Consider the following 17,012-nt stretch of genomic DNA (forward strand, 5'->3'; position numbering starts at 1 on the left):
ATCTCCTGTGTTTCTTGAAAGGAAAATGACAGGCAACTCCAAAAGCAAAAAGCCTTTTAAAATTCCCATCCAGTCCAGCCTTCATGTTGCAGTCAGCATCGCCATCTCAAAGGAAAGCTTGCTGAAAGCATCTGCAGGCTGACCTTCCCACATGCTGCTGAATGTGCCTCCCACTGCTCGCTAGCTGAGAGGCATCTGCTTAGGACTCCACATCTGAGGCAATATAGGCTTCGGACACTCCTTTCTCATGATATTTCCAGTCCTGTCTCCTGAAACTCTCTCCTCTACCTGACCCTATGTTCAGGGGTGGCAAATGGGCAAACTCAGCCCTTGGGCAAACTCAGCCCTTGGGCAAACTCAGCCCTTGGGCAAACTCAGGATTCACGCTTCTTTCCACGACTAACACTTTATAAGAAGACAGCCATGCGGACTTGTTTATTCATTATCTATGGCTGCTTTGAGCTACAGTCACAGAGCAGAGTAATTTCGACAGAGACCCCATAGGCGTTATGGCTGGTAAAGCCTAAAATATTTACTCTCTTGCCTTTTATGGAAAGTTTTGTGGTTCTTGCCAAAGACGCTCTCAGCTTTTCTCACCATGATCTACAATAAGGGCAGTTTACCAAGAGAAAATGCGTGTGCATGTGCGTTCTTACATATACACAGAAATGTTGGCAAGCGACATTTGAACTGCATTACTTTCTCCCAGTTTTTATTCTTTAAAGCAACGGATGATAGTATATTAATCTCATGGTCCACCTTTGAAAAAAAAACTCTAGAAGAGTGGAAAATTGTGTACTTACAAAACATGTCCCTGTTCTCCCACCTCCACTGGCTTTCTGACGTTATGCCATCCGCAGGGCCTTGGTCTTTCATGTCTATGTTTAAAAACCCTCCCCATTCTTCAAGAACAAGCTCACCTTCCATCTCTTTCAAAAAGCATGCTTCAAACTTCTAGCCTAATGCATTTTCTCCTTATCTCATCTTCTAAAGTACACATGCCTCTCTCTAGCCTGCAAAGGCTTTTGTAGACATCTTATAATCCTTAAGGATACTGTCTTCACCACTTCATACTCAACAGATCATCCAATGTAATGTTTTATAATCGGAAAACAATTAATAAATGTTTATTAAGTTCAAATGTGTGTTAATAAGTTGTCCTAGTTGACTTTCTATTGTGGTGATAAAATACTGACCGAAAATCAACTTAAGAGGAATAGGATTCCTTCATCTTACAACCCCCAGGTCATAATCTGTCACTGAGGGAAGTCAGGGCAAAAACTCAAGGCAGGAACCTAGAGGCAGAAACTAAAGCAGAGACTGCAGAGAAGCACTACTTATTGATTTGTTCAACTCCTTTCTTCTACAGCTTAGGCCCACCTTCATAGGGATGGCACCACCCACAGTGGACTGGGACCTCCTACATCAATTAGCAGTTGACAAAATGCTCCACAGATATATCTACAGTCCAATATGATTAAAGCAATTCTTCAGTTAAGGTTTCCTCTTCCCAGATGGCTCTAGGTTTATGTCAAGTAGACAGAAAGTAGCTACCACGTAAAGGTACAGCATGGCTTATATATGTAATAATTTATCCTCTTAATTATAAAGAAGTTATAAAGCACAAGGTACATTGTAAGCATTCTGTAAATGTGTATGAAAATAGAGGAGACAGGATTACTGAAATGCCACAGTTTCCACCCCAGTTGCTGTATTTGTACTATTTTACTAGCAACTGAGCAGAATTATGTTACTATATATAGCATAAGATTTCTGATCTTTTTCATATCATGGTCTCTGATGGAAGCACACAGAACACTAAAGGAAGAAGAGAAGAGTTCTATTTGTTAGGCATCCACAGAGAAGGACTCAACAGCCATGGCTCTACCAAGCAGAACTGTCAGCAACCCATTTTGAGTCCAGACAGTCAGACTTGAGAAAGTTTGCTATGGCCTCTTTCTGTCCAAGGAAATAAAGAACATGCTGGCCTTCCTGAGATGTTAACGGTAATTCTACTGGAGTATAATTCATTTTGACAAGAGAAGAAATTATCCCAAGAAAAAGGTTTCTTTATGAACTTGGCCTAGGAGACTGCCATCTAACCATTTAAAGCGGCTTTACTGCCATTTGTTTCAGCATTGCCAAATAGGACTTATTCTTAGCAAGTCAAGTAGAGTTTGCTATGGGGAGATCAGTAGCTTTCATTACGTTTACAAAATAAAGAGGGGAAAGGATATGTTAGTGCATCACTAAGTTCTAATGATGTGCCTGGTGAATCCAGTAGCCATTCTTAAGGAAGCTACAAGTGAAACAGGAATAGAAAAAAAAAATCACCGAAAGTATGATAGCAATGTTACAAATTAAAAACTATTGATAAAAATAGTTGCTAAATATTAAATTATAAAAACTACTTGTTATCGACTATAATTTCGAGCATGGTAATTATGTAATAAGTTAATATAAAACAAAAGGTATCTGTACTAGGGGAAAAATGCCAAAAAAATGCCAGGCAGTGGTGACGCACGCCTTTAATCCCAGCACTTGGGAGGCAGAGGCAGGCGGATTTCTGAGTTCGAGGCCAGCCTGGTCTACAGAGTGAGTTCCAGGACAGCCAGGGCTATTCAGAGAGACCCTGTCTCGAAAAACAAAAAACAAAAACAAACAAACAAAAAACATAAAAAACAAAACAAAAAAAACAAAAAAAATTATATATTTGACTGAGCAACAGGAAAAAAAACTATGATAATATATAGTTTTTGGAAACTAAAGCACTAAAGTTAATTACAGAATGTGCTAAAATAATATTAGTAGTAATAGCTGTGCTCTTCTGGGTAAGCACTAATTGACTTGGAAAAAATGGGGATTGACTTGGAAAAAAAGTGGCACAGCCTTTGCCTAACACATGCAAAGCCCTGAGACTGAATGCCTGCAAATAGTTCCCCAGATGCTAAAAGAGACTTAGGAAATGAATCAACTGGTACACTCTAAGATCTTCTGGTTCCTAATAGGAGAAAGCTATTGAATGGGGACTAAAACAGATAGCAGAGGAATGTATTAAGAAAGAGCCTTTGAAGTTCTACTTCTGCACCCTGAGTGTAGAGAGAAGTCTGTAAAAGAAAAGTCTTTGAAAAAAATCTCACCACTGAGAAAAGGCCAGGATAGCTACAGAATTTTCCTGAACTCCGTAGAGATCTGCCACCACAAGGCAAAGGGTACTGTGGATTCTAAATAGCAACAAGCCATTCAGCACAGACAGGACAGGACACTGGCCTCATCTTTGAAGGAGAAAGAGGAAAGAAGGAGTTGCTAAATGTCAGAAGTCACTGGGCGTTTACAAAATGCTGAAGAAAGCAAGTGTAGGTTGTGGTGTTGGTTAAAAATCACTTGGATCATAAGAGGAACACTTCCAAGTTCCATGCTCCAGACTTTTTGGATTGATTCAGAAGGCCCAGGATATAGAGGGAGGCACAGTGGTATAAACACGTAGGATGGGCTGCATCAAGCCCTGTTCCTTCTCTCATATGATACCGGTTGAAAACCTCACTCCTCACCCTAAGTGTCCAGGTGAAGAGTTATCAGTGCTGTATGAGGGACAAGGGTAAAGATACATCTCCTCCTATGGGGAGAGCAATAAGCCTTCTTGGACTCATAACTCACACATCAATGCTACGCAAACAGCACTGTGTGCTGAGAGAGCACTGCTTGAGTCTCAGGCATGCAGTGACTGCTGCATGCTGAGAATGAACACGGAACATTTAAAATAAAGAAGCAAGCAAACAAGAAACACAAGCAAACTCCCTTCAGCTTCTCACCCTCCACAGTAAAGGGTCCTACCTCTAGAGTTTCAGGCCTACAGTACACTAAAGTTTATAGAACTTAACCTTTTGTACTAACTGGCCTGAGGGAAGAGCTCTGCCGTATTCTGGACTCAGGTACTGTTTGCCCACATATGTGCCATTTTTATCCACATACTTTGAATTAAAAATTATGAGATCCACAAAGAGAAAGAAAAAACAAATAACTGTCAAGTGGTAAAGCAATCAACAGAACTAGAGTCAGAGATGGCCCTGCTGTCAGTCAAATCTAACGGAAGATCAACAACTTATATAGATAGGCACTTATCCCGGGGATATGGAAACTATTTTAAAAATAAGGATAAACTATAGGAATAAAAGGCAAAGTCAGAGATGCTGGCACACGCTGACCATCATAATACTTGAGAGGCAGAACCAGAAAGATTGAAAGTTCAAGGACAACTTGAATTGCATAGTGAGGCTCTAGCTCCAAAAACAAGACATCTTACAACATCAGAGTTCCTTCAATAAACATATCGTCACATTGGGAAAAAAAGGAAAGAATCGATAAATATAAAGATTGAAAATTTAAAAAAAAAAATTAAATGAAGGTAGCCAGAGGTACAGGACTGTATGTAGGAGAATAAAGATACAAATTATAACAGAATTCATAGAAATATGCAAAGCAACAGAGTAACCTCTTAAGTCACTAAAAGAAGAAATTTTAAACATTAAACTGTGACAATGGCACCATAGTTATATGCTGTTTCCAATGAGGTTTTATGTTTGAAAATTCCCACTAAAATATTCAATATAACAAGATGAGTTTTGTGGGGGCAGGGAAATGTTGCTTTTTAATAATTAGGAAAGGCAACTTATTTTGTGGAGAAAGCAAAGAAATCCATGTTGATGATTAATTTTAAAAAGAGAGAGAGAGAGGGACTTGCCAAACATTCAAAAGTTAATGGTAGGAAGATGAAAAGTTCTACAGAGTTCTGAGAGTCTACAGAGCTAGTCTCAGGACAGCCAGGGCAACACATAGAAGCCCTCTCTTGAAAAACAAAATTAAAAAAAAGCAGCGAGAAACATATTGAAGCACACCTATAATCCTAGCGACTCTGGAGGCCAAGAATACATGTTCAAAGCTGATTTGTATAGTGAGACCCCATCTCAAGTAAAATTTTAAAGGTCTGATAAAGTTCAGTCCTGAGAACTGTAAAATAAAATTATCAAATAATAATCAAGTAGTAATAAAGACAGACCCTTGAAATTGAGTGGTGTGTGACTAATAGATATTCTATGTTTAGCATTTTCAAATGAACTTCTTTTTAAAGAAAGGGATAACTTTAAAATACCCAAAGGAGGTGAATGTGTCTCCTCATGCATTCCGCTGGATTTCCCTGTTTTTTTAGTTTTTATTTTTTTGGCCTCTAAGTATTTCTTCCTTCAGCCTTTGATGCACAGGAGGATTGTTTATAAGTCTCCCATGGGTTTGCGGAATTTCAGCCACCCTCACCAGTAACATCAGCCCAGCCGAGCCTACCAGTGCCAAAGCTCTCCTCTCCACACAGAGAGCATCGTCCGGAGTCCATCAAATTTGAGAAGAATCTCCATCCAGCAGGGGTCTCATACACAGGGACCTTCATTGATTTAGCCACTCTGAAAAATGAAATTTAGGTAACTATCAATTCACATGCCTGATTTCTTTATTTCCTCAGCTCACTAGGAATTCCTATGATCTGCTTGTTTCCTAACTACAGTTCAGAATGACTTGAATAGCTGTGACAGTTTCTAAGCTGTGTGTTAGAAAGTAAGTAGAATATCTCAGTTCTCTCAACTTTGTTTTCTCTATAATACAATATATACAAAGCCAATGTATGAACTGTTCTAATATCAATGTACCCATAAATGTTCTTTGTCTTTTCGCCAAGAGCCTGCTTAAGTCAAGGGAATCTAAATTAAGACAGCATTTGCACACAGACATTTAGGAGTTGTTTGACAACATTTACTCAGTATGAATCTGCCTGTACCCTATGAAACAGTAATTCAACTCTAGAAATGATACATAGTACACACTATGGTTCACTGCTCATGGTCACATGATAAACCTATACTGTGCACATGCACACACAATGTATGCACATACACACACACACACACACACACACACACATACTGCTAGACATTTTGTGGCTGTAATCAAAGTCAAAGGGCCACTCTTAGGTCAGCCCAATTAGCGACTGGCCTGTGTGGAATAGTCAAAGGTCTATCATTCTTCTTCATTTTGGGACAACTCTGTGAAGCCATTTCAGGACTTCTTGGGTGTTGGCTGAGGCCTTTTGTGTGTCTTCAATAGTCAGATATCTCTCTGTCTGATCTCTTTCCTCACTGCCCCTTGGCTATAGTTTAGATATATTCCCTATGATATGTTCCCTAAACGTCTACATGTTACAGTTTGGTCATCAGCTCAGTACTATTAAACATTGTGAAAACATTAAGTAACACTCAGTGGGAGGTTTGGGGTCATTGGGGAGACACCCTCAAATGGACTTCTGGATGTTGACTTCATCCTCTGTCTCTCTTTTTGACTTCTCATGAGGTGATCAATTTCTGAACCATGTGTTCCCATGAGTATAGGCTGCATCACTATAGTCCCAAAGGCAACATAGTCCAGTAACTACGGAACGAAGCCTCTAAAACTGAAATAAACCTGTCTTCATTCTAAGTTGACTACCACAGGTATTTTGTTATAGTAGTAGAAACCCAATAGACATAGTGTTGATTGTGGATGCAATTTTAATCTTCAAGGTAGAAAGGAACAAACTTCCTATGAGCAAATTTCTTTTAGAACCATTGCCATGGAGCCCCCAGGGTGTGGTGTTACTCAATAGAGTACAACCCAGATTTGACAAGACTGATCAATTAGCATCTACAATAATGGGAACAATATAAATAAATGTCCTAGGGGAGTGGACGGATAACTTATGAGATTGAGATAGCTAATGTTAGTTGTCAACTTGATTGGATTCGGAGACACCTAGAAGATTAAGGAAGCATGCCTTTGGGCAGGTGAAGGTGTCTCCAGAGATGAAGAGGTCACACTGGTCATGATGAAATGCACTGATGGATTCATATTTTGAGTAGACAGTTTAGAGGTAACAGAACTGTGCAATATGAATCCTGGGTGGAGGAAGAAGGTCACGTGGCTCAGGCTTTTGGGAGCCACATCATTAGCCTGCTTCCTGGCCATCATGGTGGCCACTACCACATATTTCTGCTGTCACAATATTCTGCTTTATCTCAGGCCCCAAAAGTGGCTCTAGACAACTTGAACTGAAACTTTTAAAACTTTGACCTAAAGTAAATATTTTCCTATTCCAAGTTACTTTCTCAGGAATTTGGTCATGATAATGAAAAGCTTACTAATGTGAATACAGAAAGGCCATTAAACAAACCATTGTGTTATCCAACACCCTGGATGTATCTCGCCAACATACAGACAAAAAAAATGAAGCCCCGAACAAAAGAATCTATGTGCTACTGTTCTGTAACACTTAGATGCTCATTCAACTCTAAGGATCCAGCTTATCTTCTTTTCACTTTAAGAAAAATATATAATCACATCACATCCTGAAAGGAACAATGGAAGAGTCTCTCCACAAACCTTGGAACAAAAGGCTGCTAATTTCATGGTCAAATGCTCAAAGGAGAAATAAATCACACAGAAGCCTAAAGGAGAACATAGGAAAACAGAGGTGACAATGAACCTAACAAGTATAAACACACTGGAGTGCCAAAGAGAATGTACAACACAGGGAAGAGCTAAGAGTGAGAGAGAAGGGAGCAGGCACAAAGACACATGATCTTTGTTCAAAATACTCTTGTGGGTTCAAAGCCAAGTTGGTGGGACTGAAGGGAGGGGAAAGGATTTCCCCAGTTCCCACCCTTCCCAATTAATCACTGTCGGGGGGTGGAGGGCACCAGGCTGTGGCTGCCGCTGGATTGTAAAGAAGCAGATACTTCTGAAAGAATGAGCCACAGTTGTAGCTATGCAAACTGAGACAAGATGGGTAATTAAATTCTAGGACCCGGAGCATAAATTGATTGTGTCCTGGGGTCAGAAAGGAATTCCCATCCCTACCCCCTACCCTGAACTTGGGACTCATCCCAAGCATAGCACTCCACAGACAGCATGCCTTAGACCTGTTGGCAGGAAGCCCCTTATGACTACAAGCCCTTATCACAAAAGCTGAAAATGAAGCTGCTCATGCTGCCTCTCCCTGACCACTGCCCCCATATGCTGGGAGCAAACTCTGTCTAAGGAAGAAAGCTCTGCCCAAGGAAGCAAAGAATAAGAAGACTGCCGAGGCTCCAAGTCTTCTACCAGGCAGAATGAACCCTGGTAGCTAACAGAACATGCTGCATTAAGGCTTCTCCTCAGCCAGGGTTTGCGGATGGACACAGTCTCCGCCTCACAGCTTCTCCCACACTCCTGCTTGTATTCTGTGTTCCTCAGGACCTGAGCTCGTCTTCTCTATTCTCCAGAGATGCTCCTGCCTTTTGCTATTATTGTATAGTGCTTAATCCTTCTGTGCCATTCATTTAACTCAGATTAACTGTCTGTTTCTAATCTCTGTCAAGATCTATCTTAAGTGATCTGTCATCTGAAAGTCTGTCTGGGTTACATTTTGTCATAGTAAAATAGAATGCAGAGTGGGCGATTTAGAGAGAACAGAAAGTTATTTGAGCTCTGGAGAGTGGGCATGTCCAAGAGTACAGTGCCTACATTTGGCCTGGTGAGGAACTTCCTGCTATGTCCTCACAAAGCAAAATATGGGAAAGCTATCTTGCCACCTGCTCATGAAGTATGCATGTTTCCGAAGGGTTGTAAATTCATTAACAAGGAAGGATCCTGGCCGGCCCCATCATTTCTTCCAAGCCCCACTTCCTTATCCTCTTGCCTCTCAACACCTGGGCTCTGGAGGGGATTAGGTTTCAACATGGCTTTAGGAAGGGCTCGAAGCCTCTCACACACACACAGTTGATTTTATAATCCTGCTGCAAGAATGATGTAACAGATTTAAAGGTGGCAAGATCTGGGTCCCTTTACCTATATCTAAATATCACCTTTCTTAAGAACCAAAGGGAACGTATTCTATGTTCTGAATTCTTGGCCCTCCTTTCAAAGTCTTCATCTTCAAAGTCTAGGAGAAGGTATCTGCATCACACATATCCAACGAAGTTCTCAGGAGCTTTCCATAATTTGAATTCCTATGAGTCATTTTTAAAAATTAAAAGTCCTCAAAGAAAAGGAAAACAAGATGTAAAAGGTACACACTTTATATGGAGATGATATTCAAAGGACCCCCAAGTAGCGTATAAAAACCACTTGGAATGGCATACTAAAACCACAGTGACCTATTACTACCCGCAATCCTAGAGGAAAAGAACAGAACTGCCAAGGCTGAAGATGAAATGGAAACTCATCATGGAGGGATGCAGATGGCATGGCACTCGGGAGACTAAAAGAGGAAGGCCAGAAATTTGAAGCCAGCCAGCCTTACTTCAAAGAGTAGGATCCTTTGGTAGGGGTGATTACTTAACTTTTTAAAAGTTTATTTGTATGAAAAACCCCTTTGGCGTATGTAAGGTTAAATGCATGTTTGAATCAGCAACATTTTCATATGCAAGCCAGCAAGCCTCCCATCTGCTGTTGATGTCCAGGTGGGCATGTAACACACGTCTTCAAGTTAGGTTTTTGGCATCATTACATGAATGTACTCATTCCCAGATCCCTTTGATGTCTGGCTCTGCTGTCTGGCTCTGCTGTGTAGCAAAAGGCTTTTATGAAATTGTACTTTAAAATCCTTTTTAAAGGAAGCCTTTCCAAACTGTAAATGTGAATGAGGCTGAGTTCATCTAAACCTGGTTTTTCTGATAGCAATCACTCCTACCTTCTTCTTCTTTTCTTCCAGTGATAAACCTTGAACACAGTAGACAAGAACTTGAGCACGGAGCTGTCCTCCAAAGCCTTCTAATCCCAATCTTAAATCTACTCTTAAACCAAGACTGATGGGCCAATTCACTCTCAAGGAAAATAAACCCCAAACATTGAGCTGTCCCATTAAACTGCAAACAATTGTTCCAATCATATGCAAACAGTGTTGTGCGACCTGGGGCCCTTGGCACCTCCGCATCATCTAAACCTCAAAAGGGAAATAATGCTTGCCACCTGCCTTATCAGTCAAGCTGTGAGGATCAGATGAAATAGCACCCCACAAATGGAAATACTCTCCCAACTACTGAAAGGCCTCTGGAGTTACAAACATTATCTCTCTCCTCAGTGTGAGATCTTTGTTAATCCAAAGGAAGCAGATTTATCCTCCCCCTCCCGCCCCCAGAATGTTTAAAAGGCACAGATTAAGATAACAGCATGTCTCTTGTTCCTCTGACTTGTAGATGTTGACCAGCTATCTAGCAATGGGGAATTCCCAGCCCCGGAACCTTTTGTGCTTCCTCTTGACACTTCTGCATACTCATTTTATGTCTGTGCTGTGGGGCACAGGAGAGGATCCCTCCCTGTCACATTATAAAGTGTCCAGCAACATGAAGCAGGCAGATTTCTGAAGATCCTTGAAAGTAATAATAATAATAATAATAATAATAATAATAATAATAATCATCTTGGCTTTAGAAAACTGACCCACGATCCAAGAAACTAAGTATGCAGAATTCAAACAACCAAGGGTTTATTTTCTTTTGACCAGTAAGAGGTCAGGATGCCTCTGTGTGGGAAACTAAATTCATATTAACAGCCCCGGTGCTTGAGCACATTGGTGTAACCACCTGGTTCTTATTGTCTTTAAATAATAATTTTTAAAAATTGCCTACAAGCTGAAACTAAGAGAATGTAAGCTCTGAGTTCTCCAGCTAAGCAAGAAGTGGCCAAAAGAACAACTGCCGCATGTCCTTCTGACTCTTGTGAAAGTAGACTAAGAAGAGAGGAAAATAAATCATGTTATTTGGCTTTCATTTTGCTTTGTGTTCTCTGACTTCCAGGGACCTCTGATTGAAGCTATTTAAAAAGCATATTTAAGTCAGGAGACTTAGGATCAGCTCATTTGCCTCTTGAGAGCTAACAAGATAGCTCCAGCCCAGGAGAGAAGACATTTCAGTACAACAACACCTCCTGGGTTTGTAGAAAAGTTGATTTTTTTTTCCTCCTCTGGATTCTATTAGCATCTTTTCCTAAATAGTACCCTAGAGGTCTGTGAAGTCTACACTGTAAGAGAGAAGAAGACATGGGAAAGAAGAGACACCTTGGCGCTGGGTAAAGTGAATACAAAGAGATTTTTACACAGATGCTCACAGTACAGACAGCAGAGAAAATTAGCATTTGTATAAGGCTGTACCACATCCCTGTGAGAACAGAGTGATCCTGGGAAGGAGCAGTCTCCACTGAAATGTCCTGGGCTCTTCAGTTTTCCCAAAGCAAATATCTGCTCCAGCTTTTGATGTTTCCTATCAGACTCAGCTTCAGCAGGGCCACAGAGACCTCAGGATCTGTCTCCCATGTGCCTTGAACCTGGGTTCTTACCTAAACTCAACAATTTAAGGCAGAATCTGATAGAACAGCATTTGTAATTTACCTCCATGGATGGTTGGGAACGAATCTCACTTGTGAGACATATAGGGAACCAGGTGGAGAGTATGTGTCTACTTAAACAGAAAGGAAATGTGATAATTAAATGTGTAATTAAAATTACAAAACTTTTCCTTTCTGCCAAAGGCACATGAGAAGAGGATGGGCCATAGATTTAGAAGACACTTGCAATTCATGCTGAAGATTCATCAACTCACTAAAATACCGTAAATCCATGAACAGCCTGCGCAGTTCACAGGAAAAAGAAGGATTGGCCAATCTGAAAACATACAGGAAATCATAGGACCATGGTCAGATAACATTTCACACTCACGAAACCAGCAAAAAAAGAGGAAAGGGGAAGGGAAGGGGAGGGAAAGAGAGAGAGGGAGAAAGGGGAAGATGAGGTAAAGAGAGAGAGAGAGAGAGAGAGAGAGAGAGAGAGAGAGAGAGAGAGAGAGAGAGACCAAGTGGTGAAATTCATGGGAAAGCAGAACCCCAAACACTACCAGCAGGATTATACAACTGTTTGAGAGTTTTTAACAGAATTGATCATGTTCTATTATCCAGCAAGCCCACCACTGAGTGACTCTCTAAAGAAACATAAATGCATGCTCAAAGGCATCTAGCCCAGCACCATCCTTCGAGAGAAGTAAAGCCAAGTCAGAAGCAACCTTGTTATCCATTCATCCAGCAGGAACTCGACAAACTGGAGTTTATACATGCCACAGCACATAGACGGAGTGACTCAAGAGTACGAAAGTCCAGAAGGCAGAGGGGTTCTGAAAAGAAATTGTATAGTCTGTGTCTTAGCATCATTGAAGACTTTATCTCTCATCTACTGACTCCCTTCAACAGTCCGAGCAGAGAGCCAAGATAGCATCCCTACTCTCTAATCATGGCTTTCAGATATTTGCAACTCTGAAGAATCATTTTTTTTTTTTAAAGTTCAGCTACAGAAAGAGATCCAACACTATCTAGCTGAACATCATCTGGCTAAGTGAAGCAGCCAGGATCTCCCAGTGCCACCATGGCCACACACAGGAACTTGAAAGATCTACCTGTCCCACAGCTGTGCCTTTTGGGCCAGCAAGCAAGTCCAAGCATGCTAGAATGTGGTCGGCTGTAACTAATTAGCTTGGGTGTATCTTGAGAGATTTTGTGTCTTTCTCTTGCATGGATAAAACTCAAGCCCCTTCCTACTTTAAATCAAAAATTTTGTTATTGTTTTTTTTTTTTCCTGTGTACTTGTATTAGAAACAACTAATTCCCTCCCTTCCTCCTGCTAATCAGCCCAGTGACCTCATGAAAGAAATGTTCCTGGTCTATATCTGATTCCTAACTGAGGCTCATGTTCAGCTGGAGGATCTTGCTCCTTAGACAGGAAGAGTGAAAATTCTTAAGGGCCCAGACTTTCCAATGTCCATGAGTTAGTGCCCTGCTCAGGGCCATAGGCAGACCTTCAGGGTCCCTGAAGGTCCCTCTAGGAATGGAAGCCTACTGCCTGCTGAACCCAGAAGGCCACGAACTGAACAACCCTTCCTAACTGCTCATCCCATGAAATTATTCTGATCTGTGTTTTACCAGGTGACTCAAGCTGCCATTTCTCTTGAAGCCTGTGATAGCTTGTATATGCTCGGCCCAGAAGTGGCACTATTAGAAGGTGTGGCCTTGTTGGAGTAAGTGTGCCACTATGGGTGTGGACTTTAAGACCCTCATCCTAGCTGCCTGGAAGCCAGGATTCTGCTAGCAGCCTTCCAACGAAGATGTAGAATGCTCAGCTCTGCCTGGATATTGCCATGTTCTCACCTTGATGATACTGGACTGAACTTCTGAACCTGTAAACCAACCCCAATTAAATGTTGTCCTTATAAGAGTTGCCTTGGTCATGGTATCTTGGTCACAGCAGTAAAACCCTAAGGCAAAGCCAGACCAAGTTACCAGGCAACCCTCTCCAATCAAGGGATTGTTTGAGACTCTGCTTACCTTCCCTGGTTTCTTCTGTCCCTTGGGATTGGGTTTAATTTTGCCAGCAAGTATCAGGAAAGGTCAGCCCACATTAATTTTGCTCTAATGTTATCTTTAAAAAAGATTTTGTCTAATGAGTCAGAGTTCTAAGGAAAAAAAACAGATGGAAGAGCCAATGACTTTGTGTATGGGGGGATTAGAGTTGGACATTAAAAGTTACTGCTGTGTGAAAAAGCAGCCAAGCATTCACTGCCTGCTCAGTCATAACCAAATGCCTTGGCATGGATGGGAAGGACCCCTAGTCCTCTTCCAATTCCAGTCCTTCCAGGTTTTGTGAACTTTGCTAAAATAGTTGCATCAGTAAACTCAGCTTTTCTACCTACAAAGTAGAATAGCAAGCCATCCCCTCACTCAGAGAGAATCAAGTGGAAGGATTCCCGGCAAGCCCTGGACTCCGAAACCAACAGTAATATGATGAACACCTTTGCCTCCACCTCTGTGGATTCCAACCTCTGATGTAGCAAAATGCTTTTCTGATGGGGCCTCCATCAATCCTGCAGCTTCAGATTCTTGCACATGTCATTTATCCTTTGTCTTAGTGAAGGTCCCAAGAAGAAGAGATGATACACTTCAAGAACTGTTTACACAGTATACAAAGTGAAAAGGAAGAGTACAGGAGAAAGTCCACAGGCCCCCTGGGCAGGTACCAGAAAAGATACAGCCTCTTGCCCAAAGAGTTACAACTAGAATCTAAAGGCTATGCCTGACACAGGCCAGGACTTTCAGAAAGGCATGTTTCCAGTGGATAGAAACCTGTAGGGAGAAAAATAAATGTCTGACCACATTCTCTTCTGCCAGACATCTGCAGTGTTCCCACTTAGCCAACCTTAACTGAAATCGAGAGAAAAGAAGAGTTTATAGATAGTACATACATGCTAGCCTTCAGGCCAGAGGACTGGAAGAAAGAGACTTGGGCAAATGGAAGATACTAGCATAGACAGAAAGAACCTAGGACTCTGCTTGGTTTGTGTTATGCATATACCCTCTCATTTGATAATGTATATAGCAGCCTGAGACCCTTACAATATGGACTGTTTACACAAACTCTCTGAACCATTCATCCAGCAACCCGTTAGCAGTGTAGGACCCCCACCTGCTTTCAGTTTCATACCTATTTTTCTCTGACCAGTGGAATGAGTTTCTATTCCCCCTTAACAATCATCAAAGTTTCCTCTTTCATGAACAGTTTCTATTCAAATATATTTCAGAACATATCCATGAATGTTAGGAAGCAATCCAGCCTTGACTGATCTGGAGTGCATGCTCAGAAAGGCAAATTGTGTCCTCTGAGTAATCTTTTAGTGGGAAAAAAAAACCTATTTACCATCTTATGCCTATACATGAATGAGAATAAATATGATTAGAATTAGATGCATCATGGGATGAAAAATGTACAGTACACAAAGGCTTACATCATTTAAAAATTTCAAAACAGAGAATTAGCCAGCCAGATGGCTTAGTGGCTCATAAAGACCAAGCCTAAAGATCCAAGTTCAGTTTCCAGGTCCCACATGTAGAAGGAAAGAACTGAATCCTCCAAGTTGTACAGACACACACACACACACACACACACACACACACACACACACAAATAAATAAAGAATCTGTGCCATGTCTCTACTTCTCTTGAAGTCTATAGAAGGAAGCTCTGAACAATGAGCAAGGCTCTCCAGTACTCCAGGGTCCTAGGTCGCTAACAGGTTGCTAGATCCATGTGGCCAACTATTGTTCTTCATAGCATATTTCTTTCTGTTCCTCAATATCGCTTCACTTTAAAATAGCTTCCTTGGTACTTGGCAAGTTTATTTCAGTTTCTTGAAGAAGAGGCCGAGAACCTGGAAATACCCTGTGTATCCCTGGGGACAAGCTCTCTCCACTGCTGACTCTCTGTTTTCTCATTTTCCTGCTTGATCTAGCCAGTCTCTTCTTTTGTTGCCCTGCAAGCCCACCTAGGAACCTATCTGATCCCCTCCCCCAACTTCTGGATGGCCTCGGAAGGCAACTGCTCTGGCTGGAAAAGTCATTTGTTCACTTCATGCAGACGTCACAGGAGCCATCAGAACACAGCCACGGATATAAAACAAGATTCACATTCCTGAACCCCTTAGAACGCAAGCATGCGCAGATACACCTGATGACTAGAAGCCGAGAATATATCTAAGCAAATCTCCAAAATGTCACAGAGTTCAGCGGCAAATGTTAACATTCTCACTGCTGTGGTGTACAGTGAGTGTGTCTGTCGGTTTACCTACATTGCTGTGGTTGGCCAGTGCTGTGGTTCAGTGTGAAATAGCCCAGACATCTGGTGAAGCCTCTCTCCCCATACAGAACAGGAACCAAGTACTCGCCTCACTGCAGCGCTTAGAAGAACAGCATGTACTTCTCACAGAGCACCCTACGGAGCTGACAGTTTGACTCAGCACATGTTGGAAAACACTGGCTCAAATGAACCCAGAATCCATCCTTTATGTGAATATGACACCAGTGTGGTTCAAAAGGATTTAACTCCCACTGAACGCTTGTGAAGATCAAGAAGAAAGAACATGTCAAACCCTGTTCCTTCACCTTGGGGATCATAAGCAATTTGCTTTTTCCAAAGAGAAAAGGTTGAAGGAAACTCCAGAAAGCAGAGAGCCCAACCTCTCATCCTAAACTGCAAGAAACTCTGAGCTCAGCGGAGAAAGCAGACAATATGGGCCTACCAGTACAGATACCATGACCAACACAAGTGACCAGCAAAGCTCTCTAGTGTCTGAATGACCTGGGCAGTCTAGCCCTAAGGTGAGACCCCAAGGCAGTAAGGTAGGGTGAGGGAGAAGGTTGGAAATCCAGCTGACTGTGCCAGCTACAGCTGAGACAGATCCTCTCAGTGGGCCTAGCTGTCAAGAGACAAGAACCAAAATAGGTTGGCGAGAATACAGAGTTCTTGAGGTTAATGGGAGAAGCAGATGCTCCTAGGAAAATAAGGCCACTCAACTGTCCCATCATTCTTGAGAGCTAGCAGGAGAGTTTGTATCTGGGAAATCCCATTCCACGTGGAGCCTACTGGGAACTTATGGAGAATGTCAGAATAGGACAAGAACAGGGAGATTTTCCTTCAAGAACCTACTGCAAGTAAGCAAGCCAGCCTATTGGTGGAAGGAAGCAAAAGTCAGGTGGAAAGGCATGCAGAAACATCAGGGACCCTGTCTTTGAAAACAACTATGTATGGGGACAAATAGCTCCCTTCCAGTCAAGATCCCATTCCTGGAGGGGCAAAGGAAATGACACATCACTACTCCAGCAGGCCAGAACTGGAGCCTAGACGGTGCCTTCTGACTCCTTTATTACAGCTTCAATGCCGGCGCCTCAACAGGCCTATGCATTGCAGGCTTGGCCTGAGGCTCACACCCTGCTTGGAAGTGGTGGAGTCTTTAAGAGATGGCCCTGATAGAAGGAAGCTGGGTCACTAGGGCCACGTCCTTATTGAGACCTTGGATTCTCCTCCTCCTCCTCCCCCTTCTCTCCATCCTCCTTCTCCTCCTCCCTCTCCTCCTCATCCTCCTCCC

At 42.0% G+C, this 17,012-nt stretch overlaps 1 protein-coding gene across 1 annotated transcript in view; it reads right to left on the reverse strand.

Annotated features, from left to right (window-relative positions):
• Pgm5 (phosphoglucomutase 5) overlaps positions 1 to 17,012 on the reverse strand; it is a 180,802-nt gene that overhangs the window by 69,200 nt on the left and 94,590 nt on the right. The window contains exon 7 of the mRNA XM_031389981.1: positions 5,338 to 5,453. Coding sequence (XP_031245841.1) covers positions 5,338 to 5,453 — 116 coding nt within the window. The remainder of the gene's footprint in view (positions 1 to 5,337; positions 5,454 to 17,012) is intronic.

The sequence above is a fragment of the Mastomys coucha genome, unplaced genomic scaffold (assembly GCF_008632895.1).
Source record: "Mastomys coucha isolate ucsf_1 unplaced genomic scaffold, UCSF_Mcou_1 pScaffold21, whole genome shotgun sequence".
Classification (NCBI taxonomy): Eukaryota; Metazoa; Chordata; class Mammalia; order Rodentia; family Muridae; genus Mastomys; species Mastomys coucha.